The sequence below is a fragment of the Gymnodraco acuticeps genome, unplaced genomic scaffold (genome assembly GCF_902827175.1).
Source record: "Gymnodraco acuticeps unplaced genomic scaffold, fGymAcu1.1, whole genome shotgun sequence".
NCBI classification, from domain to species: domain Eukaryota; kingdom Metazoa; phylum Chordata; class Actinopteri; order Perciformes; family Bathydraconidae; genus Gymnodraco; species Gymnodraco acuticeps.
In genome coordinates this window covers 1,345,262-1,362,546 of record NW_022992085.1, presented here as the reverse complement: position 1 = coordinate 1,362,546, position 17,285 = coordinate 1,345,262, and the positions used below count along the sequence as shown (strand labels likewise).

The window sequence follows — 17,285 nt, the reverse complement described above, 5'->3', positions numbered from 1 at the left end:
TTTTGAAACACATGTTTATATTGCATACAACCTGTGTAGGCGTTCCTGGATTTCTACACCACTCCCCATTACCAACTGAGGATGTCCTGTCGTGTGTGTGTGTGTGTGTGTGTGTGTGTGTGTGTGTGTGTGTGTGTGTGTGTGTGTGTGTGTGTGTGTGTGTGTGTGTGTGTGTGTGTGTGTGTGTGTGTGTGTGTGTGTGTGTGTGTGTGTGTGTGTGTGTGTGTGTGTGTGTGTGTGTGTGTGTGGTGTGTGTGTGTGTGTGTGTGTGTGTGTGTGTGTGTGTGTGTGTGTGTGTGTGTGTGTGTGTGTGTGTTAAAATGAGAAATGGGAGGGTAGAAGCTCCTGCTGCTTGATTGCTCAGATATCCGTTAACATCAGAGCTGGAAGGAGTCACCTGGTGGCTTCAGGCTTCACTCAGAAACACAGCGAGGCCTCAGGAGGGACCCTAACCCTCTTCATCTACACAACGCGGCTCTTCACAACAAGGTACAGTAATATATTTTTTTGTGATGTAACAACCTGTTTCCACCATATATTTCTAAATAAAATGGAAAGCCTATCCATTCGAGGTCAAAGTCTAACTTTAGCTATTCAAGCCTACATATCTTGCAAGAGTTTTGCAAATCGAGGGTTACCATCTAGAAATCAGACTGTTAGTGAAATTATGGGTAATGTAGGTGTCATGTTTTCTTAGAGAGAAATGCATGTATACTAAAGTAATAAAACATTTCTTGATATTCAGTCCTTTGTGAGTACAACAGTGTTGCTAAATATATGCAGTAGTCTACTCTTTAAAGGGCCATCGTGCAGTATTTCGGGGAACAATTCGCAGAAATGTAATAAAATATACAGAACTATGTTTATATTAGTGTCAGGGTTTCCGTTATTATTATTGAAATATGACCGGTAAGTTTCAAATTTATCCGGTAAAATAAATTCTGCCCGGACATTTGACAGGCGAGAAAAAATCCTAGCGGAATCCCTGATTAGTGTATAATATAAAGATAGGGGAAAGGGTCCTCATCATGGAGTCTGAATACATGTTGCACCACCATGTTCCTACATTGGTTTAGAAAGGACAAATCAAATGCTCTCTAGACAGTGTATTTCACGCTTTAATGCTACCTGAAGTTGTTCTTTGACATGCTTGTAAAGCTGCGGTAACACCAGTCGCCTCCTGAGATGTATTGCTTTTAAAATATTGCTATGTCTGGGATGGCCTTTATACTAGGTAAAGTTGGTGAAAGATACAACGGTCTCTCAAAGGGACGGGTTAGCCTTTATTCAGTTTGGCTGCAACCAAAACACCAGATGTCGCCAAATCCAACCGACTGCTCCTTTTAAATCACAAAATGTGCAATGAGTCAGCAAGTATAACTTATAAACTAAACCAAATATTGTCCCAAGTGAGACATTTATAACTTCCATTTGTCGTTTTTTGCTTCTTCTCATATGTTGAGGCTTTTATATCCGACTCTCAAACTACTTTTTGTAATATTCCAACCCAGCACGTCTCCCACCCTCCTCCTGAGTTTCTATTGTGTAACATAATCAGATTAACCCCAGAATAAACCTGAACTATTTCCAGTTATATTAAACAGTTTTCCCTCTGCTTTTCACTCCAGACCATGAGCGCTCACGAGCACAACGCCACGCTGGATTTATATAATGACACATTATGGTTCTACCACTGCACCATTGACCTGGATTCTGCCAGAGACTACCGGCGCATCGCCCTCTTCCTCATCTACCTTTTCATCTTCATGGTGGGCCTGCTGGAGAACGTGCTGGTCATCTGGGTCAACTGGCGCCGACGCCACTCTGCCAACGGGGTCCTGTTCTGCATCCTCAACGTGAGCCTGTCGGACCTCATGGTGATCGTGACCCTGCCGTTCTTCATGATGGAGGTGACCACGAACAATGTCTGGCTGTGGGGTCGCTTCCTCTGCAAGGTGACCCACCTCGTCTACACGGTCAACTTCTACAGCAGCTCCTTCTTCCTGGCCCTCATGACCGCGGAGCGTTATCTGTCCCTGACCAGACCCTCGTTTCCCGCCTTCTTCCCCGTGCTGGGTCGTCGCCGCTGGGTGCTCTGTGGAGGCCTTTGGGTGCTCTCCTTGTTCCTGGCGCTGCTGGAGAACGTCCATGTAGATCTTCTGGAGTGGGACGAGCCGGGCTGCCACTTTGTGCCTGAACACAACTTCACAGAGTGGTTTGTCTCTGTGGGTTTCCTCTGCCTGGTCTTCCAGTTCTTGGGGCCCGCCGCCGTCATGATCACCTGCAACGTGCTGATTGCTCGTGCGGTTCGGACGGCGCCGAATGTTCAGGGCCGGCGGGACGTTTGGCTGGTTCACGTTTACTCCCTAGTGTTCGTCCTTTGCTGGTTGCCCTACCACTTCGTCCTGTTCCTGATGATCGTAGACGACATTGACCCCTTCATCTTCAGCTGCAACACGATGGATGTGCTGTACTTCTCGTTCACCGTGGTGCAAAGCCTGTCTCTTTTTCACTGCGTGGCAAACCCCATCCTCTACAACTTCCTCAGCAAGAGCTTCCAAGACAACCTGGTCAACACCGTGCTGAGCCAGTTACCCAGAGATGGAGCCGGGAACCAGCTGGGAGCCGGGACCAACGCTCCCAACGGAGGAGGGGGAGACCCGGGGAAGCAATGCAAGTTAAGTAACGCCAGCACCAGCCAGTCCGATGTTGAATCATAAAAATAAAAGAAGCTGAGTTGAGAAAACTTTTCGAGATGTTTTCTATAAAGATTTGACAGAACTGAATGGAGATCATCAGATCATCTCTTTGGTCAGAGACTCATTGTGATGTTTGTTACAGCCTCACTCTCATAATCCATTTCCTGTTATGTTTTTGTTTTTTACCATGTATCTGATCACAGAGGAAGGCAAGACATGTTTGAAGTGCTTTTTTTGTAGTTTAAGCTGCTCAACTCCCACAGGAACCCATGGCAGTCTAATGCAGGGGTCTCCAACCTTTTTTAGGATGAGAGCTTCAAAAAATAAAACAAGTCGTGATCTACTTTTACTCCTCCCTTTTTTCTTTTTTTTTTGCAGTTACATTTTAACATTATTATATGCTTACCTTTAACCTTTGTGTGCTGTTTGGGTCTGTGGGACCCGTTTTCAGTGTTTACTAAACTAAGAAAATGTATGCAATTTAATTATTTTAACCTGCTTTATTTGGGGGTGGACCTCATATCCTCTAGGGCAGTGGTTCTCAACTGCGGGTGCTGGTGAATTGTCCGACCGGCCCACCGGGAAAACTCCCGGTATTCCTAATGGCCAGTCAGCCCCTGGTCCGGGGGCATGCACCCCCGGGAAGATTTTCTTTTTAAATGTTGAAGTTAATTGCATCAGGACGGGTGGCGCAGTGGTCTGTGCATCTGATCATCAGATCAAGGGGGGTGCTGGGGAACTCCAGTTCGAAACCCGCTCCTGCCGCCACTTCACCCGGATTTGCTCCTGTGGGTAATGTCCACAGTACATGTATGATACTAATGTGTACTTGTAAAAGCGCCTCGAGGCGTGAAGATGGACGGTGTGGCGCAGTGCGCTGTGCAATGATCAAGGGGTGAAACCCGCCGCTGCTGCGTCTGTAAAGCCTGGGCAAGACACTTCACCTTGCTCCTGTGGGTATTGTCCACAGTACATGATTTGTAAAGCGCTTTGAGCATCTGGAAAAGCGCTATAATAAATGTAAGGAATTATTATTATTAGGGCTGTCAAGTTAACGCGTTAATAACGCGTTAAAGCAAAAAGAAATTAACGTCACTAATTATTTTAACGCAATTAACGCATGTGTATTTTTTTTCCTCGGCCACCCCGTCCGTAGTTTGAGAGCGCATCGAGTTTAAAATACCATCTACAAGCTGATGCTGACAGCCCCGCTCCTGCCGCCCGCTTGTGGCAGACCACACTTCCACGCTCACTGGCAGGCACCGACTGGCTATTGGGAGGACCGGGAGGGTGTGTGTATGTGTGGCTCGAGCGAGCGAGAGAGAGACCTTACGTGCATTGTTGTTGTTAGCATGCCATCTGGTAATAGCTAGCTGCGCTAACAGATATAAGGAGCTGCTTAAATGAAAACAGAGGAGCGACATTTCGCCGACAACTGTGCCGAGCACTTGACTTTATGCAGGCAGCCAGACAGTGGGACATTGTACGAGAAGTCAGCACACTCAGCACGGATAGTGCAACATGATTGCAGCGTCCAGGCAGCTCCCGTTCGAGCATATGCCTTGAGTTGCACATAGCTCCAACGATCCATCTCTCTCTCACTCACTCACTCACTCACTCACTCACACACACACTCACACTCACACACACACACACACACACACACACACACACACACACACACACACACCATTTGTATTGTATTAGGTTCCAGGTTGAATTGAGGCGAATATTTGTAATGTTCAGAAGTTGTTGTGTTTAATATTCATGAGTATATTTGTCATTGTTCAAATGATAATAAACATTAGCATAAAGCATATTTGTCCACTCATATGTTGATAAGAGTATTACAAACTTGAAAAATATTCCTCTAAGGTACATTTAAAACAGATCAAAAATGTGCGATTAATCGCAATTAACTATGGACAATCATGCGATTAATCGCGATTAAATATTTTAATCGACTGACAGCCCTAATTATTATTAATTATTATCAATCTGGTGCACTTTGAGCACAAAATGAATGTATGGGTACAGCTCTCAACACTCATATGAAAGGGAGCTGTATAATTTTCATTAATCCAAACATCTTTAGAATATGATCACAACCAATCATGTAAAGTTGTTTATTCATTGCTTTTCTTCCCGACTGCAACGCTGGTCCCGCAAATCAAGCAACAACGTGAATGTGTGTAAACAAAGCTGATCGTGCCAGATAATCCTCATAAACATCTTGCAACTGTTTAACTTTCAACAGATAAATCATTACTTCATTCTTATTATTCTGTTTCAGGATGCTACTGTAGTAGCAACATTTGCTGTAACATATAATAAAACTTCATAAAACACTGTTTGCGTTTAAGCTGCAAAACCTGAGCTTGCACTTTATCACAAAGAGCAGAAACGAGCTTTCGGGACGTGAATGTTTTAAGCCTAAATGTATTTAGCTAAAGAGAGATGTTGCTGCTCTTGCACTTAGTTATCTCCCTTCTCACAGTCTTTATTACATTTACTTCAATTGCTGTCCATCTGGAATGTGTCACTTTCAACAGTTTAAATGATAAGGAGGCAGAAAAAGGAAAAGGGGGTGTTCGTCCACACATGGCACAATAGCAGGAAGAGACCGCAGCTTTTAAAAAGGGCAAAGGTCACGTGCCCCTGGAAGCAGGAGGTTCACAAAACTGCACACATTTCTGCAAGTTCATCACTGGAAATCTGATGATGGATGTTTTTTTGTGATTCAGGAAAGGCACGTGCACACAGACATCAAAGTGGGCTTGAGCCCCGGCCCTTTTTCTTCCTCCAGAGAAAGTGCCCTTTTTCCCCCTTTTTTCTTATTTTTATAAATGAATATATATCTACTGCTGTTTGTGCACAGTTTCCCTTTCCAAAAATATATTGATTGAATACAAAATATCAGGTCGGGACTCGGGAGATTAGACTGTTCCGTAGCTCTCTCTCTCTCGCTCGAAATTAACTAATTAAATAAACGAAACGAAAAATAAAGCCTCTCTCTACACGTCTCCTGCACAGCGGTGCGGAAATCGGCAGTCACTTCAGACAGACAGCAGCACCTCCCACTTTACTATCCCATGTAATGCCAGCTTTTCGTGGCTTATTTTGAAGGTGACTGGTGATGAACAAATGACTAAACTGCCAGTGCCTCGAGTTTACAGCTAATTAGCTAAAAGACAATAACAAATATAGTTAACTAAGGTAGGCTACTAGCTAATGGACAAGTTAGCTCGAGGTTTAGCTAAGGCAATTTATCATGGGCATAGGCTACAGGCTAATGTACTGTACTTAAGGGGAGACACTTAAAGTGAATACAGTAAAATGTGTATCTAATAACGTCATCACAATCACCACATTGATATGCAAATGAGGCGTTAACTAGGCCTAATTAAAATGCGCTAATTTGCATGCAGTTACTTCAGGACACTAAAAGGTCGTTAAAACATCATCAGGCGGTGATAACAGTCTTCCAAAAGGCATTTAATTATTTTTAAGAATCCATATTTAAAAAAAGGCCAACATTCAAACATAGCTTGAAAAGCAGATATGTATAAAGGCAAATAACAGTTACACTGCCATCATAAATATGAGGTAAGACACATATCACACAGAAAGGTGATGGGCATTTAAATATCTCTATAACACGCTCTAAACAAGTGAACACAGCATGTGGCTAAAATGCACATTCTAAAATCATATAGAAGGAAACATTATTCAACATAAAACAACACGTTTCATGATTCAATGACGAATAAAAAGCACTCAAGTGGATGGTCATGCTGTACCTGTGGTTTCAATGTGACAAATAGTGACTGCAACTCTAGGAAAATAATTGATATGCTACAATGAGGTGCTACTTTAATAACAGTGTAATTATCAACCACTGACATAAAAACCTATCCTCATATTAAAGTTATAAAGTTACAGAGTCAATCGGAGTAGATACATATGATACACTGCCATCAAGTGGTTGCTTTTTATCTTAGTTCAAAGAGACACCTCAGACTCAATGAACAGCATCCGACAGATTATATATGTCCACTACGCTCTTAAAGTATAAACATGATAAAGAGGTGACGTAATAAATGAATAAACAGAAAAGTAATGTGTGATTTTTAAGATTTAGCAATCCAAAAGTTCAATATTCTCCTACTTTCTTTACTTAAAACTCGTGATAAACTGAATATCTTTTGGTTTGGAAAATACACAAACAATTTGATGTCATCTCAGAATCAAAATGTGCTTTAAAATAATTGTTTTGGCATTTTACAGACTACTCATCAACAAAAAAAGATAAATAAAAATATACAATAGTTCCAGCCCTATTCTATTGATAGCAGTTTGTGGTCCACGACAACCAGACACACAGGAAGTGTCAGCGAAGCGAAGAGGAGCTCGTCAGGCGTCCACAGTGGGCAGCGGCTCTTTAGAGTGATCGTTGTACATGAAGGTCTGCTCGATGTTGAAGTCCAGAGGCAGGTGGTCCTTGTGCAGCTCCATGTGCGACGCCACCATCTTCAGCGTGGAGAAGAAGAGTCCGCAGACGGTGCAGCGGTACATGAGCGCGCCGGCGTGCGTCTTCAGGTGGCAGATCATGGTGGAGCGGCCTCTGAAGAAGCGCAGGCACACTTTGCACTGGTAGGGTTTCTCTCCTGTGTGGATGCGGAGGTGGTAGGTGAATTCCCCCGAGTGTGCGAAGCGTTTGCCACAGTAGCGACACCGGTACCATTTCCCACGGACCCCCGCTGCCCCGACCCCCATGTCCTGCGCCGCGCCCCCGTTGGTCAGGACCCCCGAGGGCAGGCTGTGGATGGAACCTTGAAAAAACTTATCTGGCAAGCTGAAGCTCATCCCCAAACCCAGGTTGCTCATTTTCACAACCTCACGCTGAGAGGAGGAAGAGGGAAGGCACTCCAGAGGCTGGTCAGCTTTACGTTTTCCAACCCAGCCCGGTACCCCCCCTCCTCCACCAGGAGCCTCAGTGCTGTGCAAGCCGAGGTGGTACTGGAAGGCTGAGGTGGAGCGGAAAGACTGCGGGCACAGGAAGCAGTGCAGCTCCTCCACTCCTGCCGAACCTCCATCCCCGTCCGACCCGACTCTGAACGCCCTCAGCGCCAGACGCTCTCGTTCTTTCGCCGCCGCCTCCTCTGCGTGCGCCGCCATATGTCGGTCCAGCATGCAGCGCTGCACGAAGCAGCAGGCGCAGTGCGGGCAGCTGAAGACGGGCAGCGACAGGTGGGCGAGGCCGTGCCACAGCAGCGAGCACAGGGAGAGCTGCGGGAGGCGACACACCCCACAGCTCAGGCTCTGAGGACACACGTGGCTCAGCAGGTGGTCTCTGACCGACTGTAGGGAGGGGAGAGACAGGGAAGAGTAGATATGAGATCTCATGTGGCTGCAGGGAACAAAATAATGCAATAGTTTTACTTTTTCTCCATGATACTGTCAGATGCCTTTTTGTAAAATCAGTTTTCTGGTATTAATGAATTCTGAGCTAGATTTCTACTTTATTTGTTTATTCTTCTGTTATTCCAAGAGTAGAACTATACGTTTTCTTAATAATCTAATAATATTGTTTATGTGGCATATCCGCAGCAAATAACATTTATTTGAAAATGATTTAACAATCAATCTATTATCCGACAATTAATTCTAAACAATATTTTTCTATTGAATAGTTTTACTTATGAGCGGTAAAATTAAGAATGAAATAATTTACAGGGAGACTGTGGCTGCGAGGGAGTGCGGTCGTCTTTCAACCAGAAGGTTGTGGGTTCGATCCCAGCCCGTGCAGTCAACATGTCGATGTATCCTTGGGCAAGATACTTAACCCTGAGTTGCTCCCGATGGCCAACGGTGTGTGAATGTGTGTGAATGTTAGGTCCTAGAGCAAGTGGTACTGCTCTGTATGAATGGGTGAATGACAAAGCGTAAGTATGTAAAGCGCTTTGAGGGGTCGTAAAGACTGGATAAAGCGCTATATAAGTACAGTCCATTTACCATTTACAGTATGCTTGTACATTTTTATTATGTAACCCCCTTTTTTAATCTATTTTTTATAAAATGTAATTGTGTATTTGATTTTAGATGCCTGATTTTATTTAATTCTTAAGTTCTGAATTTGTTTACCTTTATTTCCCCCCCATGTTTTGAAAAGTACTTTTTAAATAAAGTTTGATTTCATTATTACTTTACATTATTTATGTATTCATTTTATTTGCAACTGTAATAATAATGATAATAGATTACATTTATTATAGAGCCTTTCAAGGGACCCACGGCCGCTTTACATGTTGTGAATGAACAAACAAACAAAGTAACAATGTGATAAATAGCAGTGGGAGTGGAAGCAGGGGGCTGTGATGGGTTAGGGGTCAAAGGCCATGGTGTAGACTGTGTAATAGAACAATATTAAACTCACTTACTTACTTGAATAATATCATAGCGTGATTCTTATTTGCTAATGTTGATCTATATTTATTACTTCTCACACTTGTTAGCTAAGCTTGCGAACATTCCTTATTAAGAAGATGTGTTGCAGTGTTGTTAGTTACACTGTGTGCACCAACAGTATGACCTTCCCCTCAGGTGAACTGAGAACTTCCTGATACGACCTCCTAACTCCCTAAACTTCCAGAATGCTCCTTTCAGTATCACCAAGCTTCCCTTTCTGCTCTCTGTGTTTAAATACCCAAACTCTATTCTTGGTCTTTCACTCTGCAGGCTGGACGCTCTCTGTACGACTGACTGAACTTGATTCTCTATCCACATTTGATAAATACATTCCCACCACAGACTGGCAACACATGTTCAGTGTCCCCTCACCTGGAAGTCCTTGCTGAGGGGTTTGTTGCACACGGCACACTGCAGCTCGGCGCCCGGCCCCTCCCCTCTGCTGGTCAGCGCCCCCTGGGGGATGGTGTAGCTGGAGGCCGTCTGCCGGTGGTGACGCAGCAGTTTGCTCTGGCTGCAGAACTGCAGGTGGCACATCTCACAGGTGAAGAGCTGCACCCCCACGTGGGAGTGGGAGTGGGCCAGCCCGGCGTGGCGGTCTGGGAACGAGGCCCCGCAGACCCTGCAGAGCCCCTGCTCCGTCAGGTGGGTTTCTGCGTGTCTCCTGATGGCCGCCGGGTCTGCTGGGAGCGCCGCCGCACACGCTTTACAGGAGAACACGTTGACCTGGAGGAGAGGAGAGCAGGACCGCTGAGTGAGGGGCAATATAGACATGTTGTTGCTATACTGTACAATAATCACTTTTATGTGAAAAACGTCCCAACAATTCTATAAGGTTCAAGGTTAGTTTATTTGTAGGGATGCACCGAATATTCGGTCACCGAAAATTATCGGCCGAAAATGGTTAAAAAGGCCCTTTCGGCTTTCGGCCGAAAGGGTTTTAGCACCGAAAAAATATCACCGAATGTCAGAACAGACTTACTTACGTACATTCCTCCGTCTGCATGCGGTGCACTTTTGCTAAATGTTTAGACAAATTGCTCGTGCTTACATGCTAAACTCTAATTGCACTTATGGTAACAAGTATTCTCCACATCGAGACAGGTAAAGTTTAACCACACCTCGGAGCGCGTTCTCTCCGCCATCTCCGCAGTGTGCTCCGCTGCATGTAGCAGCTGCGTGTGTGTAAACTGCCCCCGCCCCCTCGCACACAGACGGGGGAGAGAGATCTCGTCTGATCGAAAATACATCATAGACGCATTTGTTGTCTTTGCATATTAGAAACGAGTTGGCGACACTAAGACTGCGATATCATGTTTTTTAGCAATAATACATGACATCTATAAATGTACTGTATGCATTCAAAAGTGCTGAATAAATGTTTTATGGACCCATAATAGTGATTATTATTTAAGTTAAGTTTTGCCATAATCATGTCTATTTCCATAATCAGGTAGCTGAACAACATTGGTAAAAAATGTATACATTATATATATATATATATATATATATATATATATATATATATATATATATTTCTATTGATCATTTTCGGCATTCGGTTTTCGGCCAAGAATTTCCCATTCGGTGCACCCCTATTTATTTGTATGGCACATTTTAAGACACAGAGGCAATTCAAAGTGCTTCACAGGCATTTAACACATAATAATTAAAAAGAAAACAAAAACACAAACAAAATTCATAAAGCGATGAAATGCTGGCTGCAACTAAAAGTGCAATGATAAAGGCACGGTTAAAGGATCTCAGGATAGGCTGCAGGTTTTTAACCTTGGTTTAAAAGAACCCAGGGTTGGGGCGGACCTCAGAATTGCAGGCAGTTTGTTCCAAGCGTGTGGTTCGTAAGAGCTAGAAGCTGCCTCTGCAAATGTAGTTCTGACTCTGGGGACGACGAGTGAACCCGCTCCTGTTGACCTGAGAACTCTGGCTGGCTCGTAACAGTGAAGCATCTCTGACATGTATGTTGGTCCCAATCCATTAAAGGTGGGGTAGGTAAGTTTGAGAAACCGGCTCGAGATACACTTTTTGTTATATTCCATGGAATGCTCTTAACATCCCGATAGCAATGAATATATTAAATGCTTTGACAAAAAATTCATAAAAAGCACGACCAATCATCTGAGCCGGCCCGGCTAAAGTAACTGGATGGCCTACCTGCCTGTCAGCCTTCCGTCTGTGCACACACTTATCTCGTGCCCTCGTTGGTCATGTGCGCGTAAGGAAGTCTGAAGGAAGTGGCAGATTTTCTCCGGGTGTGTATTTTCAAATTCTAGCGCACTCAAGCTGGTTTCTCCAAAATGACCTACCCCACCTTTGATTGCTTAGTATGTTGAAAGTAAGATTTTTAAGTGTATCCTTTGTGTAACAGGAAGCCAGTGCAGATTGTTTTAATGTCTCAACACCTAATATGTCACTTAGTTCTTTAAATTGCTGTTCCTCATTTTTAGCCATGGTTGTGTACTTATTTGTATTCTATAGTTACTAATGTGAGCTTTTCTTCGCTATATTTAATACATTATTCCTATATTTTTCTATAGTATTTTATTTTAAATATACTGCTACTTTCTTTTACCAAGGTGTGCATATTTATTTCGTATTACTTGTGTTTTTATTATTAATAACGTGTTCCTACTTTTTTATATAATATGTAAGTCCACTCTTTTGAATGAATCTGCACTCTTGGTGTAAATGTTCCCATTGGGGACAAATATCTGCATGACATATTTCAGTGTTTTATTACCTGGCTGCCCTCTCCGTTCTCCACATACACCAGGTCATCTTCATCCTCTTCCTCCTCCTCCTCCTCACCGTCCTCCATGAAGTTCTCGTCGTCACTCAGCTCGATGATCTCTCCCGCCAGCTGTCTCCACTGCTCCTCCTCTGTCCCCTCCATACTCCCCTTCAGAGCCTCCCTCTGCTCCCCCTCCTCCACCTCCCCAAACAACATCAACCTGCCATCCCTCTGCAGCTCCACCACGCTGCCCTCCACCGGCCCCACCTGCAGGCCGCTCAGAGGGTCTCTCAGAGGGTCTCCTGAGGACAAGGAGGATGGGGCCTCCGCTCCGATCTGAGCTGAGGAGTCTGGGAAGGAGCAGGAGTCAGACGACGCGGCGTGGTTTCTGTGAGAGCTTCCTGCGCTCTCAGAAACCCTTCGTCCACCTGCGTCCTCACAGCTGCCTTCTGCCTCCTCTTCCTCCACCCCCTGCTCCATCTTCAGCTGGAGCACCGGAGGCAGTACGTCTTCACTGGACTGGCTGCTGGTTAAAAGACTGTGTCCTCCCGGTGGATCCGCTGAGATCTGCCCGTAGCCGATATGAGAATCCATGTCTTCTGCCTTCAGGTGCAAAGACGCAGTCCCAGTGTGAGCATCACAGCCGCGGGGGGTCGGGGCGGCAGATGGACCTGCTGATGAGGACAGAGAGGAGCAGGAGGCGGCGGAGGAGCAGGCCGAGACACCTGTGGACGCAGCAGCAGCAGCAGAGACCATGCCTGAGTCCAGCTCCCCGGGACTCCCTGCCTTCACAGACACAGAGGCCTGCAGGTCAGGGAAGGTGGAGTGACAGGCCTTCATCAGCTCGTTCACACCCAGCCTCTCAGCCAGCTCGTACAGCACCCCCACATCGATGAGGTCGGTCAGGATCTCCCCCGTGTAGACGAACGTCAGCACCCTCTCAAAGTTAGCCGGGGAGATGAACTCCAGAGAGAAGGCGGCGGAGGACGTGGCCGGAGCCCGGGTGAACAGGTTACGGAAGTACGACCCGGCGCAGGCCAGCACGGCACGGTGCGCTGCGAACGTGCGGTTGCCGACCTGCAGGAACACATCGCAGTACTGGCGTGATTGGCGGCAGCGGTTGAGCTCAGCGAGGAGGCCGGCAGCGTGGTCGGAACCCTGCAGCCGGATCCTCATCCTGCTGCTGCACCTGGAGCGCTACAGAACCACTGCAGGAGCACAGGAGGACACACAGGAACATGTTTGTTAGTGAAACAGTATGGGGAACTCTTCCTCCTTTCATAATGTATTCCATTATCATTTTTAAATGTTAAACTGCAAATTAAGGAATATCTTTGATACGTTTATGATTGTATGAGTTCATAAACACCAATGTCCTTAAAGGTTCTTATAATACTATATTTAGTCTTTGGGCACATTCAATAAAACAAAAACAAATATAAGGAAAAAAGGGTGTTCCCATATAAAACTAAATATACACTGATGTGGAAAACTCACCTTTTAGCAAAACAGTTTGAACAATTTTAACAAAAGCCAAAGAACATTTCTATCTAAATTAGACTCAGTGGTTTCAATGTTAACATAAATAATGTAATCATTTTTTTATTAAGTCAATGGTGACTACCCAACAATTGGTATTTCTCAATTTGGTTTCTGTCTTCAATTATAAATTATCTTTTAATAAAACAATAATTCATTATTATATTTTCTTTAAAATATGTAATAAATATATAGAAGAAACAGTATTCCCATGTACGAAACGACCTGGTACAGAATGATAACAAACTCACTTTCCAGTCAAACAGTTTGACAGATGAGTTTTGTTACTTTACAAACCCAGAGAACACTTATGTATGAAACTAAACTGAAGTATGCGACGCATTTGATGAGAGTATGGTAACCTCCCACTCCACTGGCTGTTTGTAACCCTGGCTTCGGTCTTGATTTTATCATCGACTAAAATAGTTTTTTAAAAAGATTAATTTACAGTTCAATCATTATTAAATACAGACCTTTAAACACAGAGAGCTGGGACTTTGGTGAAGTATTCACATGTATTAAGGACCTTTTTTTGTAAACCCTTAAAACAAATATAATAACTATCAAGACATACAGTGTCAGTGACAGAGATTTAGAAATAAATAAAGCTGTGGATAATCTTTACTCCGCCTCCGACATACCAAGACAAACACGTATGTTCTCAAGGAACCATAGAGGTATTAGTATTATACTCAAAATGTATTATAAGCCGTTAATTCCAACAAGAAGCTAACGCAGCTTAGCCATGTTTGTATTGACTGTCCACTAAACCAGACACATTTTACACACTTATTCGAAACAAAAATCAACCTATTTGTAATGAAGTCACCTCGTTAGTATCCTTGTTATGACTTACCCATTTAAAATGTGTTTGTAGGCGAAGAATACTCTTCTCCTTTTATTGTGATTTTCAGTCTGGAGCTCATTAAATCCCTTGTGATCTGCCGTCGCATTTTGGTGACGTATGTCAACAAAAGTGAACTGCGGACGCCCCCTTCAGTCTGAACGAGGAACTGCACCAAGTATGTTTCACTCAGTGATGGAGTACACTTTTTGTTTATTTAATTTTTGAAATGTCGTTGTGTTTTGTGAAAGGCTGTATTGTTTTGTTGTAGTGTTTTGTGAAAGGCTGTAGTGTTTTGTTGTAGTGTTTAGTGAAAGGCAGTAGTGTTTTGTGAAAGGCTGTAGTGTTTTGTTGTAGTGTTTAGTGAAAGGCAGTAGTGTTTTGTGAAAGGCTGTAGTGTTTTAGTGAAAGGCAGTAGGGTTTTGTGAAAGGCTGTAGTGTTTTGTTGTAGTGTTTAGTGAAAGGCAGTAGTGTTTTGTGAAAGGCTGTAGTGTTTTGTGAAAGGCAGTAGTGTTTAGTGAAAGGCTGTAGTGTTTTGTGAAAGGCTGTAGTGTTTTGTGAAAGGCTGTAGTGTTTTGTGAAAGGCTGTAGTGTTTTGTGAAAGGCTGTAGTGTTTTGTGAAAGGCAGTAGTGTTTTGTGAAAGGCTGTAGTGTTTTGTTGTAGTGTTTAGTGAAAGGCAGTAGGGTTTTGTGAAAGGCTGTAGTGTTTTGTTGTAGTGTTTAGTGAAAGGCAGTAGGGTTTTGTGAAAGGCAGTAGTGTTTTGTGAAAGGCTGTAGTGTTTTGTTGTAGTGTTTAGTGAAAGGCAGTAGGGTTTTGTGAAAGGCTGTAGTGTTTTGTTGTAGTGTTTAGTGAAAGGCTGTAGTGTTTTGTGAAAGGCAGTAGTGTTTTGTGAAAGGCTGTATTGTTTTGTTGTAGTGTTTAGTGAAAGGCAGTAGGGTTTTGTGAAAGGCTGTAGTGTTTTGTGAAAGGCTGTAGTGTTTTGTTGTAGTGTTTAGTGAAAGGCTGTAGTGTTTTGTGAAAGGCTGTAGTGTTTTGTGAAAGGCTGTAGTGTTTTGTTGTAGTGTTTAGTGAAAGGCAGTAGTGTTTTGTGAAAGGCTGTAGTGTTTTGTGAAAGGCTGTAGTGTTTAGTGAAAGGCTGTAGTGTTTTGTTGTAGTGTTTAGTGAAAGGCTGTAGTGTTTAGTGAAAGGCTGTAGTGTTTTGTTGTAGTGTTAGAGGTGAACAGGGCTGTAGTGTTAAGTGCAAGGCTGTAGGTGTTTGTTGTAGTGTTTAGTGAAAGGCTGTAGTGTTTAGTGAAATGGCTGTATGTTTTTTTGTAGTGTTTAGTGAAAGGCTGTAGTGTTTGTTGTAGTGTTTTGTGAAAGGCTGTAGGTAGGGTGTTTGTGAAAGGCTGGTAGTGTTTTGTTGTAGTGTTAGTGAAAGGCTGTAGTGTTTAGTGGAAAGGCTCGTAGTGTGTTTGTTGTAGTGTTTAGGGTTTTGTTGTAAGGGTTGTTGTGAAAGGCGGTAGTGTTTTGGTGAAAGGCTGTAGGTGGTTTTGTGTAAAAGGCTGTAGGTGTTTAGTGAAAGGCTGTAGTGGTTTTGTGAAATGGCTGTAGTGTTTAGTGAAAGGCTGGTAGTGGTTTGTGAAAGGCTTTTGTGAAAGGCTGTAGGGTTTTGTGAAAGGCTGTAGTGTTTTGTTGTAGTGTTTAGTGAAAGGCTGTAGTGTTTAGTGAAAGGCTGTAGTGTTTTGTTGTAGTGTTTAGTGAAAGGCTGTAGTGTTTAGTGAAAGGCTGTAGTGTTTTGTTGTAGTGTTTAGTGAAAGGCTGTAGGGTTTTGTTGTAGTGTTTTGTGAAAGGCTGTAGTGTTTTGTTGTAGTGTTTAGTGAAAGGCTGTAGTGTTTAGTGAAAGGCTGTAGTGTTTTGTTGTAGTGTTTAGTGTTTTGTTGTAGGGTTTTGTGAAAGGCTGTAGTGTTTTGTGAAAGGCTGTAGTGTTTTGTGAAAGGCTGTAGTGTTTAGTGAAAGGCTGTAGTGTTTTGTGAAAGGCTGTAGTGTTTAGTGAAAGGCTGTAGTGTTTTGTGAAAGGCTGTAGTGTTTAGTGAAAGGCTGTAGTGTTTTGTGAAAGGCTGTAGTGTTTTGTGAAAGGCTGTAGTGTTTTGTGAAATGATGTTTTGACTTGCACTTCAGGGCCACCGTATTTAGATGATACCTTAAAATAATCCTACTTTTAAGAACAGTTTACAGAACCAAAAGTAAAAGCCATCATCTTTCACAATGGCCGATTTTAGAAGAACATAATGTTACTTAATCGAGTTATAATTATTGATGCCATTTCTGTGTATATCCCATAGACTGTATATATAAACGTATATCCCCTTATTGTAGCTGGTAAAGGAGGATGTGTTATTTAAAAAAATTCTCCTAAATATACTAGCTGAATAGCTGAATTTAACCAAAAACGTTTAATGTTGATCTGCAATTATAATATATTATGTTTTACCTATAGTTGGTTACGTTTTGTATTATTACTCTCAAATTAAATATTCAAAACAATTAAAGGTAATAATTAAATTGAATAAGAGTTTTAGTGGAGTTGAACCATACAACCATAGACTAAATAAAATAGCAGAAAGTTCAACACAGAATAGTAAAAGTCCATTGTTATTGTCTGCCTATATTTCTTACATTTATAAAACCAGTAGATTACCAACAATTGCCATGCCACAAAGGAGAAGTATAGAAATTGTAAATTGTGATTCTGATTGTTACGAATCAACCAACGCACTGTAATGCGTATCGTGAGCACTGTCATAGTTCAGGGTCAAACCCCTACAAATGGTGACATAATCTAAAAGATAAAACTAAGCGAAGGTGAGATATGTAATGCTAAAACGGAAGAAAACAAAATATCTAAATATTGTATTTAAATAGTACTTGAGTAAATGTATTATATACATACATTCGACGACTAAGGCTAAGAATATGCCATAATGTTGATAGGGGCAAAGAGAG

The 17,285-nt window shown here is 43.0% G+C and overlaps 2 protein-coding genes across 2 annotated transcripts; one reads left to right on the top strand and one right to left on the bottom strand.

Annotated features, from left to right (window-relative positions):
• Positions 1 to 328: 328 nt before the first annotated feature.
• LOC117537412 (G-protein coupled receptor 182-like) lies at positions 329 to 3,048 on the top strand. Its single transcript, XM_034202620.1, has 2 exons — positions 329 to 489; positions 1,629 to 3,048. The coding sequence occupies exon 2, from the start codon at positions 1,632 to 1,634 to the stop codon at positions 2,718 to 2,720; it is 1,089 nt and encodes a 362-aa protein (XP_034058511.1). The 5' UTR covers positions 329 to 489; positions 1,629 to 1,631; the 3' UTR covers positions 2,721 to 3,048.
• A 3,125-nt stretch (positions 3,049 to 6,173) lies between these two features.
• LOC117537385 (zinc finger and BTB domain-containing protein 39) lies at positions 6,174 to 14,418 on the bottom strand. Its single transcript, XM_034202587.1, has 4 exons — positions 14,312 to 14,418; positions 11,926 to 13,124; positions 9,540 to 9,893; positions 6,174 to 8,060 (listed from the first exon to the last, which is right to left on the bottom strand). The coding sequence occupies exons 2-4, from the start codon at positions 13,090 to 13,092 to the stop codon at positions 7,113 to 7,115; spliced, it is 2,469 nt and encodes an 822-aa protein (XP_034058478.1). The 5' UTR covers positions 13,093 to 13,124; positions 14,312 to 14,418; the 3' UTR covers positions 6,174 to 7,112.
• Positions 14,419 to 17,285: the final 2,867 nt, after the last annotated feature.

What these genes read in the sequence shown, in the direction of transcription:
- LOC117537412 (XM_034202620.1), top strand. Translation starts at nt 1,632, where the DNA reads ATGAGCGCTCACGAGCACAACGCCACGCTGGATTTATATAATGACACA.
- LOC117537385 (XM_034202587.1), bottom strand. Translation starts at nt 13,092, where the DNA reads ATGAGGATCCGGCTGCAGGGTTCCGACCACGCTGCCGGCCTCCTCGCT. An exon ending in AGAACGGAGAGGGCAGCCAG is followed by an intron (nt 9,894 to 11,925) that starts GTAATAAAACAC and finishes CCTCTCCTCCAG; the next exon opens with GTCAACGTGTTCTCCTGTAA. An exon ending in CCCTCAGCAAGGACTTCCAG is followed by an intron (nt 8,061 to 9,539) that starts GTGAGGGGACAC and finishes CCCTCCCTACAG; the next exon opens with TCGGTCAGAGACCACCTGCT.